Raw genomic sequence first — 22110 nt, 5'->3', positions numbered from 1 at the left:
AATCTCACCTTCGCCAGCCAAGGAATCCGTCCTTCCCTTGCCTAGAAAAGGAACAAACAACAACGGTTTTGGATTGGTTGAGAACAGTTAAATAAGTAGTAAAATTCATGTGTTTGTGTGAGAGAGCGACAAACAGGAGTAACAACACACACATTGAATGATTGCGGGTTATTCGATACACAACTTTTTGTTGATTAATTAATGAGGCAATGTGAGTACAGAAAAAAGACAACACAAAATTAAACAGATAAATTAACAAGGATAGAGAACAAAAGTTATCAATTTTAAGTTAATATGAAATAAGGTCCTAGATTTGCGATAACTGCGTAGTAGTGCGTTCATCCCGGAATTTCCCGGGAATTTTTATATTTTGTCCAGGTTTCTAGAATTTGATAAATTTTCAGGCCAAAAAATTCAGATTTGTATGTGAAAAAAATGGAATAATCGCAAAAAATCAATTTCGCTTGGAAACTTTCTTCACCCGCGAAAGAGAGAAGAGGTGAATCTTCACTCAAAAGAAAATTATTCCCGAACTTCTAAAAAAAATCAATCAGCCGATGATTTTTTTTGTAAATCTTATCGTTAGCTCCATGTAATTCTCTTTTTTTCTTGTTTTCAATTCATTTTTAGACATGAAAAAAATCAAAAGATTTCTAATCATTTAAAAAATAAAAATAAACCTATCAGTATTGAAAATTTGCCAAATCCATAAAATTAAAGGTTTAAGTAATACCTATTATTAAACTACAAACAAAAAAAAAGTTGAAAAATACCTAAAAAAAAACAGTAATCTAATTTAGTAAACTGAAATTTTAACATTTGAATATTCGCAATTTTCAAACTGAAATTTTAAAATTTGAATATTGAATAAGAAAATAAAATTGGAAAAGTTTATAATAAAACAAATTGAGGAGCTAAATTCAGAATTAATTTCCATAGTTTCTAATGTTATTACGTACAGGTTAAAAACCAAAAAAAAAAAACAAAATACATTTATAAACTTAAAAATATATATATATTTTTTATTAAATGATCAAAAAAATTAAAATGATGCGCAATTAAGTTCAAAAATTCTAAAACTTTGAAATCCGAAATTATAAAATTCTTGAATTCTGAAATTATGAAACTCTAAAATTTTTAAATTCGCAAAATTCAAAGTTCTTCAGTTTATGAATTCTTAAATTCATGAAAAATGATTTTTTTTTAATTTCTGAATTTTTTATTTGAACAGCCTGAAATTCAAAATTTGTTTTTTTTTTAAATTTTAAGATTCTTGAATTTTTAAATTTAGAATTTTAAAATAATAAGGAATAATGGCATTCAAAAATGCAAATTCTGTATTTTTGAATATTTTAGTTTAAGATTTTTTTAATTTTTTTTAAAATAAATTTATGAAATAGTGTTTTTATTTTTCAAGTTCGCAAAATCTTAAATATTTGAATTCAAATTGTTAAACTGTTGAAATTGAATTCTGAGCAAAACACCAAATCCGTCATTTTAAATTCCATCGTTGCAAGATTTTGCGCGTTTACATTCGGCCTTTTGACGCAATTCTGATTAGTCGCAATTCGCAATTCGAAAATTGTCAATCTATATGTTTTTCCATGTAACATTGTCCACTGAATTTGGATTAGCCTTCAGAATTGAGCAAAAATTTAAAAGATCAATTTTTTGTAATATTTTGGGTTTTTTTTCGGTTTAAAAATGAATTACCAACATTCTGATTGTACAATTATAACTACTTTTTTTTTATTTGAAAAAAGGAGTGAATTTGATTAAAATTCTGATTGATTTACAATCAAAATATAATAGGTGAATATGACAACAAGAATTGAGAACAAAAAAAACTCTTGGTATCTTTGGTCGTATCGCTTGCGTTGGGCGTATCCTGGAGTTTTTAAAATCCATAATGGGATGGACAACATTTAGAACGGAAAAATACTGGCCAAATTATCATTACAAATGTTAACAAAGCGACAGAGCACGGAATAATCCAAAGCTTTTACAAGTATTTTTCTATGATATTACGTGTGTGTGTGTGTTTTGATTGTTTGGGTGAGAATTTTAAAGCCGATCGTCATGCAAGTTTTAATTTGTCCTTTTTGGTGAGTTCCAGTGTATTTGAGTGAGTGTGTTTGTTTGTTTGTGGTCATGCATCTAAGCTCGCGTCTCCTCGAAAAAAAGTCCGGGCAGTCACAAATGGCCATGTAGCGAAGGTAATTCCACTAACCTGAGCTGTCGCTGCCGTTCTCCGGACTTCCGCTCGAGTACATGGTGGCCAGTTTGCCGTCCAGGATGAACCGGAACCACCCGTTCGAGCCGTTGGACAGCTCGAGGGCGGCCGAATCGGACCACACGTACAGACAGTCCCGACCTCGGCAAATGCTCCAATCCCGCCAGTGGTACGCCTTTCCGGGCAGGATCTCTTTGGCGTCCTCGACGGTGGCCGTCGTCACACCTGCCGCTGCAACAGGGACCGGAACTGCCGGCGGTGGAATCGGTCCGGCCTGGTCACCTCCAGTGGTGTTGGTGGTGGCTGGGGGTGATGGCGTCGGTGGAACCGCGAGGACCGCCTTCGGAGCGACTTCCTCGGACGACGATGTCGAGGACGACTTGATGACCGTGTTGTCGCCTCCTTCGCCACCTCCGGCGCCGGATGCCGAGCCGAAGCCGGTTCCGCTGTCTCCCATCAGGGCTTGCACCTTGGAGAAGACGCCGAGCCGGGCAAAGTGGTCCAGGAAGTCGTTCTGCGTCTTTGACATGAGTTCCTCGATGATCGTGAGCACCACCAGGTGGCCATCCTCGTCGTCCTGTGCGGGGGAGGAAGAATCGGACATTAGTTAATGCTGCGTTACAAGTGGGTAATTGGGGCCAGGATTGCGGGGGTTGGATGATTTTGATCAATCGTTAGAAACAACACTCGCACACACTCGGTTGGTTTCGGGTTTAGAAACAACATCAATATAATAGTAACAACAACAAAATCAACAACAGATTGGATGACCAACAACGAGATTGAACGAACGCGAAGAGCAAGAGGGGGGATGAGTTGAGAGAGAGAGAGAGGGAGGAAAAGCAATAACAACCGCATGATGTTTAGACTGCGCGTTTCGAGAGATGGTGAAACGAACTGAACTGATAGTGGAGGAGCGCTTCCCTTGGGGCCAATCGGAAGCAACTGGTCGGTCTTTTGAAGGGGTAAGAATTTTTGTGATTTTTTTTTTCAAATCGAAAGTAGGGTTGCGATTATTGTTACAAATGTGCAAATTTTGGAGAGCATAAATTTTAATCGATATTTACAAAAGTTGGATTATTGTTTGCAATTATTATTTCAGCTATATAAACAATCTCTTGTTAAAACATTAAAAAAGGTAGCAAATGATTCTACGAAAGCGAAAACATGAAGATGAAAAATTAAAAATAAAGCTTCACAATCGAATGTGTGCAAATGAGCGCATTATTCTGTTTTTATTTTATACAATTTAAATTGAGTCTTAGTTTGGGAAACTGTGTCATATTAACTTAAATCGCTGTGACGTGACCATTTAGTAAATCTAGGCTAGAATTATGCAACGAATGCAATGAAGTTCGAATATCCTAAACTCTCTATCAAACCTTCGGGTAATAAATTCAAATCATTATGAAAAAAAAGCAAAAAAAATAATAAAAAATCTGGAGACCAACAATTTTTCAACTTTGAGCGATTTTTCGCCTGTTTCTTGGGCTCGAGCATTTATACTCAAAATTTACATTTTTATTTGTTGGCAGGGAAATAAATAAAATTCAATTCTGTCGAACAAACGAAAAAAAGGCAGAACGAAGTTTGTCGGGTAAGGCTTGTGGTAGTCTAAAAAAAATGCTTTGCTGACGTATTTTTTTAATTATAAAAATTTCAAAATTGCTTTGAGTTTTAAATTTTAAATTTCTTTTATTATTTTGATATTATGGGTTAAGCACATTTCAATAATAGAATTTAATGATTTTGGAACTTAAATTTTTTTGCAATTAATTTTTTTTTGTCAGAATCCTAGAACATAAAAGTTTTAAAATTATAGAATTTCTGAATACGGTTTTAGGAATTTTAAAATTTTAAATTATTGAAAATCTAAAATTTGAAGAAATGTAAAAATTGTAAATTTGTAAAAAGCATAGAATTTTGAATTTTCTTTAAAAAAACTAAAACCTTCCCGAGCAGACGGAAATACCTTGGGAATAAATTTTTTTGATATTTGAAAATACTAGGCCAATAACATATTATGTTGTTTATAACTTAATTTGTTATTCGTCGTTATGATTTTTTTTGTTATTGGATTGTTATTGTAATAATAGACTAAAAACATTTTTAGTTATTCTTCGAACAAATCTTTGTTATTATTTATTGTTATTTTAATAACTAATCCGATCATCCCAATAACAGTTGGCGGTATTCTTCCATAACAAAAAATGTTATTCCCAAGTTGTTTTGGCTTTCAACCAATATCAGACCAATAGCAAATTTTGTTATGATAACATAAACTGTTATTAAACTCTTATGCAAAAATTGATTTTTCAAGAAAATTCCATAACACTTTCTGTTATTTTAACAGTATTTGTAATTGAAATTGCATGAATTTTGTTATTACCGTCTGCCCGGGTTATGATTCAAAAAAATAAAATTTCGGAAACTCACAAAATTTTAAAACATAAAAATGTGAAACATTCAGAGATTCAAAAAAGTTCAAATTAGTTTTCAGAGTTGAAATTTTTTGAATCTTCTTTTTTTTTCTTGTAAGGATTTTGAATCTTTGAATACTAGAATTAGAGAATTTTTGCAATCAGATTTTTTTTGTCTTACAATTTGATTTTTTTAAGTTTTTGATTTTATGAATTTTATTTTTTTTTATTTAAGAAGTCTGAAATTTTAAGAAATAATCCACATTTCTTTAAATTTTAAAGGCTATAAATTTTTAATAATAAACCAGAATAAAAAAAACTTTTACATAATTTTTTTTTCAAAATTAAAATTTTCAAATGAGTAACATTTTATTTGTTGGCGTTTACATATTCAAATGCAAAAATCTGAAAATTTTGAAAATTTCTAAATTATTTTCAAAATATAAATTTTCTGAATAACTTTTTTTTTAATATTTATTTCCTGTTTCTAATAACGTTAAATGTTTGAAAAATTAAATTTTAAGATTTCAGAAATGTAGAATTTTTGCAATTAAATTTTTTGGGTCAAATCCAGAATTAAAAAAAAAAATCAGAATTTCTAAATTTACAATTTGAGGAATTTTAATTTTTTTTAATTTTTTGAAATCTGATATTTTACGAAATGTATAAATTGCGAATTTATTTTTTTTTTGAATTTTGAAAAATAACATAAAATTTGGATTCTTTTTTTAAAACATTAAAAATTTAGATTTTTTTTAAACCTTAACGTTTATAACAAAACAATAAAATTTAAAAAAACTCGCAAAAAAATCAACAAATTCTTAAAATATCCAAATAGCAAAGTATGAATGTTTTGAATTTTTGTTTTTAAATATATTTTTGATTTCTAACATTTTTAATCTTTGCATTTAAAGGTATTAGAACTCAAGAATTTTGAAATTTGATTTTTTTGGTCAAAAAAGTTAAGAATATTTAAAATTTTTGATTTTACGATTTTAGGAATTTTAAAATTTTGGATTTTTGAAATCTTGAATTTATGAATTTGAAAAAAATCTGAATTTGAAAAAAATAAATAGAATATTAAAAATAAAGAATTTGGAAACAAAGAATAAAAAAATCAATTAAAAGTAATTCGCTAGAATTCTACAATTTTTTAATTCTGTATTCATGATATTTATTATTTTATAAATTAGGAAAACTAACGAAGACTTTCACAAATTTGGTATTTAAAAAAATTAGAGCTAAAAATAAAATAAAATAATAAATAAGCAGTTATTTTAAATTCTAGAATTTTGTAATTGTATTTTAGATATTTATTATTTTATAAATTCATAGTTTTAGAGTTTTATGATTTTATAAATCAAATATATTAAAATTATAGAAATAGAAATTTTAAAAAAAGCAGTCAAACAGACGGCAATCTGCCCTGGTCAATTTTTCAATTTCGAGTCATAACATTTTAGTACATTTTCAATGTGGCATGCGTGTATGTGTGCAAAATGCGCAATATTCAAGCCCGTCTATTGTTTGCTGCACCGGCCTTGTTACATGATGAGAAATGAACGAGATAAACTCAAGAAAAAAAAACATCCATCAAAAGAAAAGATCTTCATCATCAACATCATCATCATCATCATTACCGCAATGCTCAGATCGGACCAATTGCTTCGACTATTGTTTGTTGCTGCCGACGGTGTGACGACGCTGTTGTTGTTATTGCTTTTGCCCCCGGTCCTCACGAAACCGTTGATGGCGGTGGACATGGGACAGGGCACCTTAATCCAAGAAGACGACGACGACGACGACGAAGCTGGCAACATTGGCGGCGGGGGAGGAATTATGTAAGAACTAGAGTTACGGCGGACGACTGCCGTCGTCTTGGATGATGTCGTCGTCGTCGTTGAGGCAGGTCGATTCGAGTTCTGGTTCTGCTGGCGCAGGTTCTGGACATATTTGCTGACGCGTTCGGCGTAACCCAGCCGAGACCCGAGTATGCTAACAACCGGCGGAGTGGACACAGTTATGGGCAGCATCGATGGGGGAGGAGGTGGCGGCGGCGGTGCCGGTAGAGGGCCAAATATTGGCGTTGACGATGGTGACGACGCGGGCAGTGACGGCCAGCTGTAGCTAATCTGGGAGTTGGATTTTGGGAAGATGGGGATATTTTATTCTTGCCTGGGATAGATATTCGGGAGGGGAATACGGCGATGAGCTTGATTTCTTACCTCGTTGTCTAGGACACTGGCGACGACTTCGACTAGTAGCGTTCCCAAGCTTTGCTCGTGACTTTGAAGACCCTCGGACGAGCATAGCCTGGACAGCATCTCCGGCTGCACGTACTGGATCATTTTCTTAATGAGACCTGGAAGAAATGACTCGGTTGTTAGTTCAGGACATCGCTAGGGCACGTCTTCATAACAATCTCACCTAAACTAGACCGCCGAACGCTGGCCAGCATTGTGCTTTGGAACGTCTTGCAGAAGATGGGCAGAAAGAACTTGAGATAGACCGGGGCCATCTCGGGATCTCCTCGGGGTTCCGCGTCGCCGCCCTCTTCCGAGCCCTCGCTCTTGAGCAGTTCGGACCGGGTCGCGGCCGTCATCCACTCGCCTGGGGACTGCAGAATCGAGGCGACCTCGCGATGACCTTCGTCCGGTCGTTCGCGTGCCTTGTCCAGCGGAGTTTTGCCGTCTTCGTCCCGCAGGTCCGGATTGGCACCGTGTTTGAGCAGCACTTTGGCAATGCCGGGCCGGCCAAAACAGGCCGCGTAATGCAGAGAGGAACTTCGCTGGCCCTTGTTGACGTCAGCACCTTTATCACATAGGAATTCTACCATTTCTAGAGTACCGAAAGCCGAGGCCCAGTTGAGCAGCGTTTGGCCAACGTCGTCCATACAGTTGACGTCGATTCCGCCGGATTCGATGGCTTCGATGAGGGCTTCCGTGTCCTTGCTGCGGATGCAGTCGATGAGCTGTCGGTGCGTTCGTTCCGTGCTGGAATCTGCCCGTCGAACGCGAGGTGCCAACTGTCCACTGGAACCGCCGACTCGGCCAAGCGCTTGCCGGCCCTCGAACAGCAGCAACAGAATGAGATCGGCTAGCCTCATGCAGTCGAGGACGCACCGTTCGTCGCCTTTGAAGGCCCGTTCCATGGCCTCGGCCAGTTTGGACCGTAGCAGGGAGTGTGTGATGGACGGTGAACCCCGACACAGCGTGGACAGAAGTGATATGGTCGTGGCAATGGACTGACTCGATCGACCTGCTTCGGCCGCACCCTGGGTCTTGGGAGCCGACGAGGACAGCTGAACTGTCGTCGTCGTCGTGGTGGTTGTCGAGGCAGCTTCCTGACTATTGGATTGGCTGCCTCCGCTGGCTGCTGCACCGCTCGCTTCGGAACTGGCCGCCGGGACGGGACCTGCTGGCCCTGCAGCGTTGCTTAGCCTGTTGAGCAGTTCCGTGACCAGACCGTACTCGGCCAATGGCCGCGGGTCAACGCCCTTCCGGGTGAACCTGTCCGCGACCGAGGCAAAGCACTTCAACGCGCCATCGGCCACCAGCGGATCTTCGTGTTGAAGCAGCGTACTAAGGCTCTCGACACAGGTCTGCACGTTCGCACCCTGGGGTTCAACCTTGGTACAAAGCCTCGACACGACGGCCATCGCCGAGTGCAGTGTGTCCTTGTGGATCTGGGATCCGTTGTCGCGGATAAAGGACAGCACGCAGTTCAGTCCACCACCCTCGAAGACGGCTCCGGCCTCGCGGGTGCAAATCAGTTCCAACACTTTGATGCACTGTTCCGCCAGGTCCCGACTCGTACGGCTCTCCAGGTCGGCCACCACGAGCCTGTTGCAGATCGCCTTGATAGCACCATCGATGGCCACGATGCGCCGCGTACACTCCGAGGACACATCCAGGTAGTACGTGATGGCACGGGCCGTCACTTCCAGCACGTTCTCCGGCGCGAGCTCGTCCAGGAAGATTTTACACAGAGCCGGCAGAAACGTCCGCGGGGGACAACTAAAAACGGATTCAATTCAGTTCTATTTCTTGGAGGAGGGGGTCACAGCAAGTCAGTCTCAAAATATAGACTTAATTCAATTGCCTTCTTCACAATTACATTCTCAAAAATGACATTTATTATAATTCCAAAATGCTATTTTTTTTAAATTTTCGATTTAGTTATATTTCAGGGGACTTCAAAAGGCATTTTTTGCGTTTGTGTTTAGGATGGTGAAAAATCAGATACCGGAAATATTTACAAAAAAAAAAAAAAACAAAATATTATTTAGTTACAATATTGAAATCACAATCGAAAATTACACATTTTATTTATTGATATTATTTTGATTATTTTGCCATTGTTAACTGGACAGCTAGTTGCTAAGATACAGCCTCTCAAATTTTTAATTTTGTGGTAAATGTGTTTTTCTCCTTACATGCTAATAATTTTAACCGGTATGAAATTGTCTGCTTTATCCTTTAATTTTTTTTCTCGAAATTTCAGATTCAAGAGTAGCTATTTGAAAAGGCAAACAAAATGTATGCAGGACATTTAAAAATATTTGGTTTGATATTTTAATTTTGAACAGAAGATTTTCATTTATTTAAATCGAACCTTTGTGATATTGCGAGTTGAAAAATGAAGGCTCATTTAATAACACCGAGAAAAACTATTTTTCATCAAATTTATACTTTTAAATTTATCTCAACAACCAACAGTCCGATGGACTAAATCAAAAAAGGAAAATTGTTGGAAATTTTCTCAGCTTTTGAAATCATTTTTTCTGCAGGGGTGCTTTTCCTTCATAGAGTATTTTGAAATTGCAAAAAAAAACTAAATAATCTTTGAAAAAATCCCCTAAAATACCTATCCCACTAACCCCTTTAAAATGTGTTAAGTCAATTTCGATTGCAAATTTGATATTGAATGCAAACATTTTTTTTTATTTTTGTTTCATGCATTCATACTTCTGGTACCAGATTATGCACCATCCTAAATTCAAGCGCAAACAATTATTTTTTAGTTCCCTTTTTTCGTTACACAGTAATTTTTTTTTGTTAATTTGGAGGGTTGAATACCTCTTTTATGATGTAATTTTACCTCAATTTAGACTGAAAAAGTGACATTATACCAGATAAGTGGTAAAATTATTCATTTTCAGAGGTAAAATTAACATTTTTTCTGACATAAAGATGTAATCTATATTTCTTACTGTGTAGTCGAATCGTAAAAAAATCCCTAATACAGAATTTCGAATTTTCAGATACCTACCCACTTGTATGACCATCCCGCAACATTTATGGATAAACTAATTATGCAAATTGGTTTTTGACAAAGGAAAAAAGTTTTATTAAAAAAAATTAAATCTCGTAAAAATTGCGAAACTTATACATTTCCTGGAGATTATTGAAAGTATGATGTATTTTAAAACAATAGATATAGTGGAATTTGTACTGCTTCATACTTCAATTTTGTTCTAAGCGCTGCTCTTTTTAGTTCTGAGATCACGAAATCATCTCAGTCAATCATTACGGATTTTATGATTACTAACTGATTGCCCATTTGAGGCGAAATAATCTTCAGAGTAAATCACCAAAGTAGACTGAAAAAAGTGGAATTTTAATCTAAGATCTAAATAAAAATATATTTCCTTAGAGATTTCGGGATTACCATTATTGCCATTAAATGCAACAAGAATCATCATAATCAGTGCAGATATTTTTGAAGATGCAGTTGAAATTTCATCTATTTTTTTTTCAATGTTGTATGTTTCCGTTTTTCTATCGAAAAAAATTGTTTTATTTTTTGCAGAGCAAACTTGAAATTTTGCTAATGAGACTGACTTGCCGTTGGAGGATCATCTTCGTTAGACTCCCCTGAAGAGTTCACAGAACGTCACAACACTTACCTTTCGAAGCACCGGTCCACGTTGTCGCTCATGAGCAGCAGCATGCAGAGTTGCTCGAGCGCAATCAGCTGCATGTCCCGCTCGTCCCCCTGGCCCATTGAGAGCCATTCTAGCAGCGTTTCCGGATCAACGTCACCCATCTGGGGAGAAACAAACAAGAGAGAAGCAGAAAATCATCGGTTAATTAGATAATCCAGCCTGGAAAGTGTTAGCCGGGGAGGGTGAATGGGGGACTTTGGGGACGGATTATCCCCATGTTACGAAACGAAAAAAAAAAAAAAAAACACGCGGCTTGGCATAAATAGAAACAAACCTCCCGGAATAGGTGGTACTACAGTCGCGGTGAACGTAAGAGAATGAAAGAAAGAGGATAAACCACTTCTGGCTGGTTGGCTGGCTGGAAATGAGGTCGCTTGCAAGAGATGATCATGATGTGGCTGGTTGTGGCCAAGCACCTAAAGTCGAGTGGAAAACACCAGTCCAGTGGTGGTCAACCCAACTTGATGAATATCAACACATTTAAGATTTTGTTTGTATTTTCAATAAATTTCATCAGAGAATTTTTGTTACTATATGTATTCTAATGCAGAATATTATTATCCACTATGCTATTTGGTCGTACCACTTGCATAGGGCGGATCCACTCACTTTTGTAATTCAAAATCTTTGTATTAAGTCTGATTTTTTACAACAATTAAGTGAGAAATTCTATGGAAAATTCTAGTGTTTTAGTATAAAAATATTGACAAGATTTGGAAAACCACTGATTATTTTTATGTAACAGCAGCGAACGAACGACACACAGAAAAGTGGACCGGATTTTGACGGCCTCTTGAACGGCGGCGGTGCGCTTTTCCATAAAGTGTCTCTCTGAATAGGCGGTGGCGAAGGAGGAGTAGGGCAGCCAGCCAGCCCATCATCATAACCAACAGCAATATGTTTAGCATTTATTCACGTGGCCCTCCCGGCAGTAGCAGCTGCGTTGAGCAGATTACGTGTGTGAGTGTGTTTGTGTGGATTAAGTTATTCCGTTATCCAGTTTAGCCCAGAAGGCCACTCCTCCTCCTTCTGCTCCTCGGTATTATTCATGAAGAAATTGTCACATTGAAGTTGACATTAAACAAGCAGAAAGAATAATAAGCCACTACTTAACTCATTATTGCAATTAGCTTCCAGCTTCCAGCTAAAACCATTTTTCTTACCATAGAGAGGATTGATGTGGGCCACTGGGGCAAAATGAGTTGCGGTTGGTGGCATAAAAACAGAGCAAAACATAAAACCAGATTTTCCGAACCAACTGAGTGAGGAGTCTGCTTTGGCTTCGTTTTAATGGGGTTATGTAAATCGGATCTAAACCACCACTACCACATGCATTAATACATTGCTCACTCAAACACATCCATTCTCTCTTTCTTGTTTGGGTTTCTTCTTCATCTTCATCTTCAGAAGGGGGGAGGGGAAGCAGAGGAAGACTGACTTGTGTATGCACATCTGAAAGGTCTGGCACACACGAGGACGGCGGTATGGTGACCCGCTTATCCTCGCACGCAGAGTCACCAGGGATCAGCTGAACCTTCGGAAGGGGCGCGGGGTACAGTTACAGTAGTAATGGGACTACTACACAGCCCATAAGAATCAAAATTCATAAAACTTGTATTGAAACAATTTGAAATACAATGAACTGCTTTAAAAACACAACCTTAAAATTGAACATCTGACTTTATAGGGAAAGAGTAAAGAAAAAAGTATCGCTTGCACCACTTTAAAATTACTATTTAACAGTAAAAAATGTGTAATTTTACCACATTTCTGGTGTAATGTAACTTTTTCAGGGTATATTTTCGTAAAATTACAATATAAAAGAGATGATATTCAACCTTCCAAATTCATACAATTTTACTGTGTTGGTTTGCTGTTTTAACAAAAAAAAAAAAAAAAAAAAACACATGTTATTTTTAGTTTCAGAACACGATCAACATTTTTTTGCGATTGCTCAGCAGCAAGGAACCGCATTAACTCCATTTAAAAACAATGCAATGCAAAAAAATAGGCATGCCACTTTTACAAATTTGTGTGAATTGTGATGGTGTAAAATGGCAAAATATAATGATACCTCTTTTATTATGTAAGTTTACTTCTATATAGACTGAAAAAGTGGGTTTAAACTGGAATAGCAGTAAAATTACACATTTCACACACAGATGTATCCATTCCAAGATGTAATATTAACATTATTTTTTCTACTGTGAAATTTTATACAATAAACTAAAAAAAAATCATCAATAAGTAATTCTCCACCAAAACTGGAAATAAATTTCATTTGTATCCTTTATTGGGATCAAACTTGTTTTTTTTGGCTCAAATGCGTGTTTTTTAAAATATACATTAAAAAAATAACATAAACATTATATTCATAAAATCAAATTTGCAATCGAAAAGAACTTTACAGTTATTTTGGTTAAGTGCGTCGTTTTCAAGATATAACCACTTGAAGATTATTTTTTACCTAAAAATAACAGTTTTTCGATTTAAAAAAAGTGTCCATGAGTATTCACGTAAAAAAAAAGTTTTTGGAGAAGTTCACAAAATGTCCTATAAAATCGTCAAAGGTAAATTGAAGATTGAACCTCTGGTTGCTGAGATACAGCCGAATCCGATAAAAGAAAAAGAAACAGGAAATTTTAAGTTTTCCAAGTCCAAAATTGTCAGTGGGTAATGGTCTAATTTCCAAAGGTTCCGGTTTTTGGCCCTAAAACATATTCAAAAAATAAATAAAAATACGGATTTTGTTTTTTGCGTAATTAATTTTAAAATATGTTTTTTCCGTTTTAAAATGGTTAATCTTTTAGATTTATATTCCCAAAATAACTTTTAACACTTCCGTAAAAGTGGCTTTTTAAGTCTCCTGAAACATTTTTCATATTAAAATTCGGTCGAAAATAATAAAATACGTATTTTGGGAATTAATTTTTTGGTTATAAAATGTTTTTCAAGAAATTTCTAATCAAACATTGTCGAAGACACCGATATCGATCACAAAATTCCACAAACAGATACAGATTTATTTCTTCAATTGTCCACGCTCAATAAAAAAAGAACTTCAATCAAGAATCATAAACTTGAAATAAAATTTGCATTGCCCTTATTTCAGGAAAAAATATTGTTAAATATCATTTCAGAAACTGTTTTTAAATGAAAAATCTAATTTGTTATCGAAAATTACGTAAACATGTTTTATGCTAAATAATTTTCCTTTGTAATATGGAATTTAGAATTCAGAAGTGAACAAATTAAAAGCAAAAACGAATTTATGAATTATATGTCTTTTTTTAAATTTGTTTCTATATTCCGTAGTAACTTTTCAAAAAGGCGAAACCTTGGATGCACAGTTCACAGTTCACGTTAAGTAAGAGATGGAATAGGCAGCTTGTTACAACCAAGGTCGCCCTATTGAAATTTTACTACGGATTTTTTTATGGATGTTTTTAATAATTGACGCAATATCACAATAAATACGGATTAACATTCCAACGCCCAATGCTCCAAAAAAGTTGGAACGGAAAAATCGCTGGTCAATTCGCTGGTTCTCGGGCATAACTCACCCAATCAAGACAATTCTTTTTTCCAGTGATTTGTTAGGATGTCTAGATGATCCTAGAACTTTGCAGAACTCAATTAGATCAAATATGTAATTTCTGTGATCAACAACATCGTTCCAACTTTTTTTTCGCGTGTAAAAAAAATTCGCCGAAAATTCCACGGAGGCTGTCGTTTTAAAAAAGTTGGAACGATGTTTTCAGTCGCAGAAATTACAGATTTGTTCAAATCAAGTTCTGCAAAATTTTAGGATCATCTAGACATTCTTACAAATCCCTGGAAACAAGAATCGTCCCGATTGGTTGAGTTATGCCCGAGAACCAGCGAGTTGAAGTTACCGTCCCAACTTTTTTGGGAGGCTTGGGCGTCCGTGTAAGTTGGACAGGCGTTGGGCGTTCCAGTTTTAAATAATGCAGTTTTCTTATTCAATCGTGTAAGTTTTTGATTGAATATTTCAAAAATGTAATAATGCAAGTGGCAATACATTTTTTTTTAATCATTTGAAAAAGCGCAAAATAATGATGTCAAATTTCAATGGACTGTTTCAAAATCACAGGACAACTGTCGATCTGTTACAGAGAAACTAGCTGGGGCGCAAGATTCATCTCAAACTGGTCCTCCCCAGCGCGGCCCAGGGTTTCCCCTATCTCTCTCTCCGATGACCAAGACACAGCCGCAAAAGAGCAGCTGACTGCGAGGAGACTCTGATCTTCTCTTGGCTCTGGCTAGTTTTTGGATGCTGCACTAGCGGACCAGGGGGGACAACTGGTAGGGCGCATAATTTCATTGCTAATGGTGATTCATTTTGCTCGTTTCGTTCGCCATGGGCCATGGGTTTTGCTCTATTAAGTTATGGTCATAGAGAAACATGCTCAAACTGTACGTACGAATGGGCACGTCAAATTTGCCAATTGAATTGCGACGTAATCAGATGATGAGGGCTGACTTGTTTTGCTATTGTTTTCAGTTTTGAACTGACCTGACCCACTTTTCTGGTCAACGCTTTTCGATTCCCAATATGTTTCGTTTTAAATATTTATAGACCAATTTTACTTCATTTCAAAATTGCACACTCAATTTACACCTGCCACAATTTACACCTGCCACCTGTTGGTGCGGCGACATTTTACTACCGGAGATAATCTCGCGAGCATTTTTATCAGCTGTGTGCAGCAACACACTGACTGACTTTTTTCACTTCGTAAGGTCGGGCAGATTTTACAACCCAAGATTAAGTAAGTCTGCTTGTCTGTGTGTGTGTGTGTGAGTCTATATTTCATTCAGTCGTGATAAGATTGTGCAACAAGTGACTCTCTCACCGCGTCCCACCAAACCAAATCATTTCATCGTCGTCGAGTTAATTGGATCATGCAAAACAAAAACAAAAAAAAAACTGACGCAAAACCTTGAAATTTGCCTTTTGGCCACGGTCCGATTTTCACCGCGCCGCCGTTGAAAAAAGTTATTCGGAACGATAACCCGAATCTTGTTTGCAAGCCAAAAGAGGCGAACAACGCCTTTATTCCTCTTTCAATTATAATTTATTAGTTTTATTGGGCTTTTAGGGTACCAGCAGTAGCAGTGGTGTTGTGGAATGAAGAAAAAACGCGCAAAACATCGACCGCAGAGGCCATTGAATGTCACGGATGAGCGCCGTCCCAGCAGCGAATCCATTAGCCCTTGCGATACTCAATTACAATTAAGGTAATTGGGTTTGTTTTGGGGTCAGGGTGAATTCGTATGAGCGATTGAGTGAAGACATCTGCCAATAAGTCATGTTTGCTTTAAATTCAAAATTTAATCTTTTTTTCATCACACAGAAATAAAAATGATGGTAATATTCATCAGGAAATGGTGACAGATTTTGTGTCAAAAAAATTATTAATTTTACCCCTGAAAATGATGAATGTTGATCAGTTTTTGATGAATATTTATCAGGTGCACATTTTTACACATGTAATATTACTCAAAAAATAGGTAATATTTAACCTACCAAATTTTCAACATTCCAAAATTCAACTTTTTTTTTCTGTGCAAATGAAATATGACAAGCAACAATAGATTTTGAAAAAAATAAAAAATGCGCCGCAAAATGCAAGCAAGGCTACACTATTTTTTTTCATAGCATAGCATAGCATTACGGGTCTGTACACAGAAAAAAAAAATGGTAAAAAAATGATAATGTTGAAAATTTGGTAGTTTGAATATTACCTTTTTTTTGAGTAATATTACCTTAAAAAATGTGTAAAAATGTGAACCTGATGAAAATTCCCCGAAAACTGATGAAAATTCATCATCTTCTGATGTAATATTACACATTTTTTTGACACAAAATCTGTCACCATTTCCTGATGAATATTACCATCATTTCTGTGTACTCAATATTCTTGAACAATTTTACTGTTGACTGGTACAATCAAACATATCTGAGAACGTAAATTTCTACATTGTGCTTCAAGGCTACACTCTTACAGTCCAGGTGGATTCAGGAGGGAAGTTTTTTGTTCACTGTGCACAGAAAAAAAGGTTAATTTTGGAAGTTTGAAAATTTGGTTGGCTGAATATTACCTCTTTTTTGAGAATTTTTACCTAAAAATGTGTACCTTATGAAAATCCACCAGTTCTTGATGTAACATTACACTTTTTTTGTGGGAGATACAAAAGAAATCAGATGTCTTTAAACAGGTGTGCCGAAAAAATATTCTTAATTGACGTTTTCTTTAAAAAATCACGTTCAAAAAAAAAATTAACTCAAATAAATCGCAATCATTGGGTTTTCATAAATAATTTTTTAATGAGTTCACACAGTTTCTAATTTTTTGTTTTTTCAAAATATAACAGTTTTTTTCTTTTTTTTAGAGATCAGTTCATGAGTGGTTCTCAAAAATATTCAAAAACAGTTGTTAAAGAATTTTCTCGAGTTTTAATTTTTTGTTGATCGTTTTTGAAATAAAAAATATTTTTATTAATTTCTGTGAGTTTTTTTGTTTCTGCATTCGTTAAAACGGAAAAGCTAAAAAACAGTTAAAACATTTTGTGAAAGTTTTTGCCTTTTATTTTTTGGTGGATTTTTAAGATTTTCTGTGAGGTTTAGCAATATTCTGAATTGAATATTAAACCAGCAGTAATTTTTTTTTAATTTCTTAAATATTTATTATTCTATTTTTAAGCTTTTTTTTCTCTAAATTTAGGTTAAAATTCACAAATTTTGAAACTAACTTAAAAAAGTAAAATACGAGTATTTTTTAGGGCGTGACTTTCAATGTCAAAATGCTTATGCACCCTTTTTCAAATGTTGCTCTACAGTTTTCAATTTTGAAACGCAATCCAAAAATAGGTCACCTAACCCTACACGGTTTCGTGAGCTTTGACAGTGTTTTTTTTTTTCTTTCTTTCTAGCAAGCAACTCTAGCCTGATTTGATTTTGGTAAGCTTATATTGATCAAACAGCGCGCAAACGGTTCTGAACTAGAAAAAAAACCCCGACGACACAACACGGCACCAAAAATCGACAAATCAAAACAGAGAGTTCCGAAATTCCCATTTTTTCTTGTGTTCGGGGGTTCAACCTCTCAAGGCCAGATGTAAACACCGCGGCGGTGTCGTGTCCTAGTGCTAAAGCCAGCAACCGGTTAGAGTTTTTGATTGTTTGAGAAGGGGGGTGGGGGATGGCAGCAAATTCCGTTAGAGTTTGAGGGGATTTTCGATTTTATGTCGAATAAGGTTTGTTACTTTGTTGTTACTTCCAAAGCAATTTGAAATGGGGGCGACTTAAGTCGGTGGCTTAATCTAATAACATGCCAGCAGCAGTCGCGTCGTCACTTTGAGGTCAGTTTGTGATCGGTTGATGGTTGGGTCGGTCGTGTAGCGCGTGATCAAGATTAAATTAAATGAATGAAAAACAGTGCACTCTGCCTTATACTTAACGGTGCAGCATTCCGCTTGAAGGTAGATAAGCTAGACTTGTTCTGGACGGGGACAGGGTATTTAAGCGAGTTTGGGGCGGAAAACCGTCAAAAACAAGTTGTTGCAATACCATCATAAGGGAGGGGAAAAAAGTGGGAGAAAGGTGCCGTTTGAGTAACCCGTTAGTGGCAGTAACTAGAAAAATGGGAAAGATGACGGAGGGAGAAAGAGTGCTAAGCAAATGAAACAGTTATTAAAGAGTTTGCACAGTCTTGCCTTTTTTTGTTCGTCATTTTGAGTACGGTTCTATTAGGCAACCAGTCAAAGTCTGTTAAGCAATTTGTTGTCGCACGTAATGGCACTCTACGCAAATGGGGTTGACAAGAAAACGGAGTTGAGGTGAGAGGGAGCTATTAGATGTGTCTGAAAAGTTTATGCTGCTTCATGAATAACAAAAACGGCTGTTTACATTTGCATCAATCCAGTTAGTCATTGCTAGGGAAGTTGAAGTGATGTTTAAAGTACACTTATTTCATTTTAAAAATATGGGATGCGTATTAAGACTAGTTTTAGCACATTTTAAATATGTGTATGAATTAACAGTCCATTTAAACAATCTTTTTTCATTTCAAATGTTGAAATCATGGCATTAAATTACAGTATATTTATTTATATCTCTGTTAGAATCGAGAGACTTGAAAGAATGCCAAAAGTTACTAATCTTTTTCAAAATTTTAATTACATTGAGACATTTTTAATTTTTTGAAATTTTTAACAGGAACCCGCAACTTTTGAGCCATAAGACGCACAAACCAAAATTTTACCGCCGAGTTAATATTTTGTAGAAAAAAAAAATTACCTTACAACAAATTAATTTTTGTTTCTTTTCATATATTAGTCTTGAATTTAAAAATGTTAATATTTTTTTAAGGACATCATTAATTTTACATTTTTTTTTCCATTTTAAACATTGAAAACTGGACCAAAAGTGAGCACTAGAAAGTAGGGGTTTATTTGGATGAGATTTAAAAACTTCAATATGTACAACAATTTTCTGTTTTCTTATTTTCTTTTCAATCAATTCTTAATGTTTCTTAGCCAGTTTTATAGGATTTTGTCTGAACTTGAATAACACTTTTTTTTAAAGAGGTGGACACAACTATTAAAAATTTAAAAACTGAAATAGTTTAGTTAAAATCAAACGTTAACGCCGTTGCAAATATTTTTTGAAGTTAATGTCCATCGACTCTGACCAAAGTCAAGGGGAGGCAAAAAACTAAAAAAGTTAAAAAATTTAAACTACAGGCCACGGTTTCAACATTTGAATGAAAAAAGTGTTTTAAAATGCATTACACATCTGTCCAGTTGTTTTGCAATCATAAGTTTCCAAAATTTCTAAGTATTGACGAAAATTTTATTTTTGCGAGGAAAAAAGTTTTTGCGTTGATGTACATTGGAATTCCATAAAAGTTCAAAATATAGCAAATTTTTTTTTTATACAGCGAGCACAATCATTAAAAATCATAGCTTGGCGGCACCATTTTGGTCCGTATTTCTATATGGCTTAAAAGTTGCGGGAAATAGATTTTTTGTTTAAAAATAACTTAAAATCGGATTTTTATTTTAGTTAACCTTTTTTAATAGTTCTTATTAATACCTACAACTTTTCCCAAGATACCAAATCGATCAGAAAGTTCTTCCAGAAAATTTTCAAATATTCACGTACCGTAAACAAGGGTAACATTGGTCGGATTTCAATTTATTCTTCAAATATTATTTGAATGATAAGACTTTTCTAAAGATTTATATTTTTCAAACATGTAATGGTGTAGGCCACACAATTTCCATGTACCTTAAAAACATATTTATTCAATAGTGATTTAAAAAATAGTTCCTTTGAAAATTGTTATTTAAAAAACCGGGGTGACTTTGATAGTCACTGTGTTTCTTACAAATGCCAGCTAAAAAGTGTGCAAATTTTATTCATTACGTGAAATTGGCCATTGGTAAGGTTACTTTGAATGTGTCATTTGAAAAATAAAAAAATAAATAAAATGACAGCGGAATATTTGTTCAACTAAGTTCAATAACTTGTTATAAAATGTATACACATTATATGATATGCAAATGAAAAGTTTCTAATTTGATCAAAATTTGTTAGAAATTGTTTTTTTTAATATCAAATTTTGTTGTCACTAAATCCAATTTTGTAGCATTTTGATGTTCATGCTAAATATAAATTTACTATAAAACTTGTTCTACTCAGGGGTGGGGTAGGTGTGTATGGCGATTGTCTACGGCCCATACAAAAAAGTTTTTTTTTGTATGGACAATTGTCCACGAGGGGGGGGAGGGGGGGTTAACAGATTCCCATAAAAGTGTCCACGTGGTTTATGGATGGTCCCGAAGTGAAGAGAAGTTTTTCCAAGTTCTTATGATAAACGAGTCTGGACTTTATTTCCACGAATTCTTCAAAATTTGTCAACTTTTGTCCTTATTTATTTTTATTTTTTATAAGAGTTTTTTTTATAAAGTCGACGAACTGTTTACTAAAGTTTTACTGAAAAAAATAATCCAATACTATAGGTACAATATGTGTTTGAGAAGCGTTCTATCAAAAAGGAAATCAAAATTGAAACTCTGTCTAAACTGCACATAATATATTGCCCTAAAAGAGAGATGTTATATTATTTTCAAGGCTGAATGTGGATAAACATTGCTTTCAAAATTTCTTTGTATAACTTTTGGATTGGAAACTGGTAACCCTGCCCAATTTCAGTGGGATTTTGTGAAATTTTAACCCTCTAACGCCCATGGTTACCTGACTAGCACCACTTATTTTTGTTTTCATAACTAAATTTTTCTTTTCCTGTTCAACCTGCATTAGATTATGAAGAATGTTAACTTACAACTGTCATCCAACTTGGTGGATCTAGTTAGGAGTAATGTAGAAAAACGAGGAAAATCTCGATTTTGCTCTGAATCCAGGTTTCTGGCCGCTCTGACAGACAAGATGTAATTTTGTAAATATTTTTGAAAAAAAAAAATAATATTTTCTTAAGTTTTACATTGCAACAACAACAGTTCCCAATAAAGTCCCTAATCAACATTGATCGCTTCCAATCGAAGCGCACCCATGAACCAAATGTGAAAGGTCATGGTATAACACAGAGTCCGATCTCCCTGGCTGAAGCTCGGTCTACTGGACATTTGGCCAGACCTATCCGATCGATCCACGACCTTCACTGCGTCCGCCGTCTGTCTGTTCAGGTCAGCTCAAACATTCTGAACAGCAGCAGCAGTATGTAAATATTAACCGGCGTCAATCAGCCAATAGCAGCAACAATTCCAAATATGTTTGCGCAAAAACATTCATTCCTCAGCTAGCCAGCAGTGCTTTTTATTATCGAGTCTTTGTTGCGCTTGCGACGTGGTCTGGGTATGGTGTTGGCGCTCTTCTTGGACGAGTGTGCATAACTTTGCGAAACAGAGCCAAGACCATCGCCGTCAAGACACACTTCTGCAGTCATTCAAGTCCTACTTATAGGTGCTGCTTGAAGTCGCGTTTAAATATTCGCTTTACCGTCCGGTCCGGTCGGTCGGTCCGTTCGTCTGTGACTTTTTGACATTGAATTCTTGGGGGCATTCCTCTGCACCTCTACGACTACTACTGCCGTATACTTCTACCTACGTACTATACACTAAAGCACTGCTGCTGCTGCCTGCTGTTGGCAATCGATACGCTGAACCGTTGTACTGGCTCGTGTTTGCTGACAATGGTGCTTTACCATCACCGTATACCGTAGAAGGGGGTAGCTTTGAGCACATCTACTAGATCTAACTACAATTCTACGAACTTTTCAATACAAAGTCACCTGATATAACGATGGATACTAAACGTAAGTCTTAGTCGTCGTCTAGTATTTCAAATAAAGTTAAGCAAAGTGAGGAAGGGGGATCACGAAATGAGTGTGGTGGTACCATTTGTGTCTAAAACGGTGGCGCGTCGAACGACGATGATGATTGTTGTGTGTGGTGCTGCAGCT

At 35.7% G+C, this 22110-nt stretch overlaps 1 protein-coding gene across 1 annotated transcript in view; it reads right to left on the bottom strand.

The window, feature by feature from the left end:
- The window catches only part of LOC120419076 (E3 ubiquitin-protein ligase Ufd4), a 50069-nt gene that overhangs the window by 7797 nt on the left and 20162 nt on the right, over positions 1-22110 (bottom strand). The window contains exons 3-8 of the mRNA XM_039581661.2: positions 10562-10701; positions 7081-8669; positions 6879-7015; positions 6294-6785; positions 2231-2810; positions 9-41 (exon numbers count right to left, since the gene is read on the bottom strand). Coding sequence (XP_039437595.1) covers positions 9-41; positions 2231-2810; positions 6294-6785; positions 6879-7015; positions 7081-8669; positions 10562-10701 — 2971 coding nt within the window. The remainder of the gene's footprint in view (positions 1-8; positions 42-2230; positions 2811-6293; positions 6786-6878; positions 7016-7080; positions 8670-10561; positions 10702-22110) is intronic.

Source organism: Culex pipiens, chromosome 2 (assembly GCF_016801865.2).
Source record: "Culex pipiens pallens isolate TS chromosome 2, TS_CPP_V2, whole genome shotgun sequence".
Lineage (NCBI taxonomy): Eukaryota > Metazoa > Arthropoda > Insecta > Diptera > Culicidae > Culex > Culex pipiens.
This window is presented reverse-complemented; position numbering and strand designations above follow the sequence as displayed.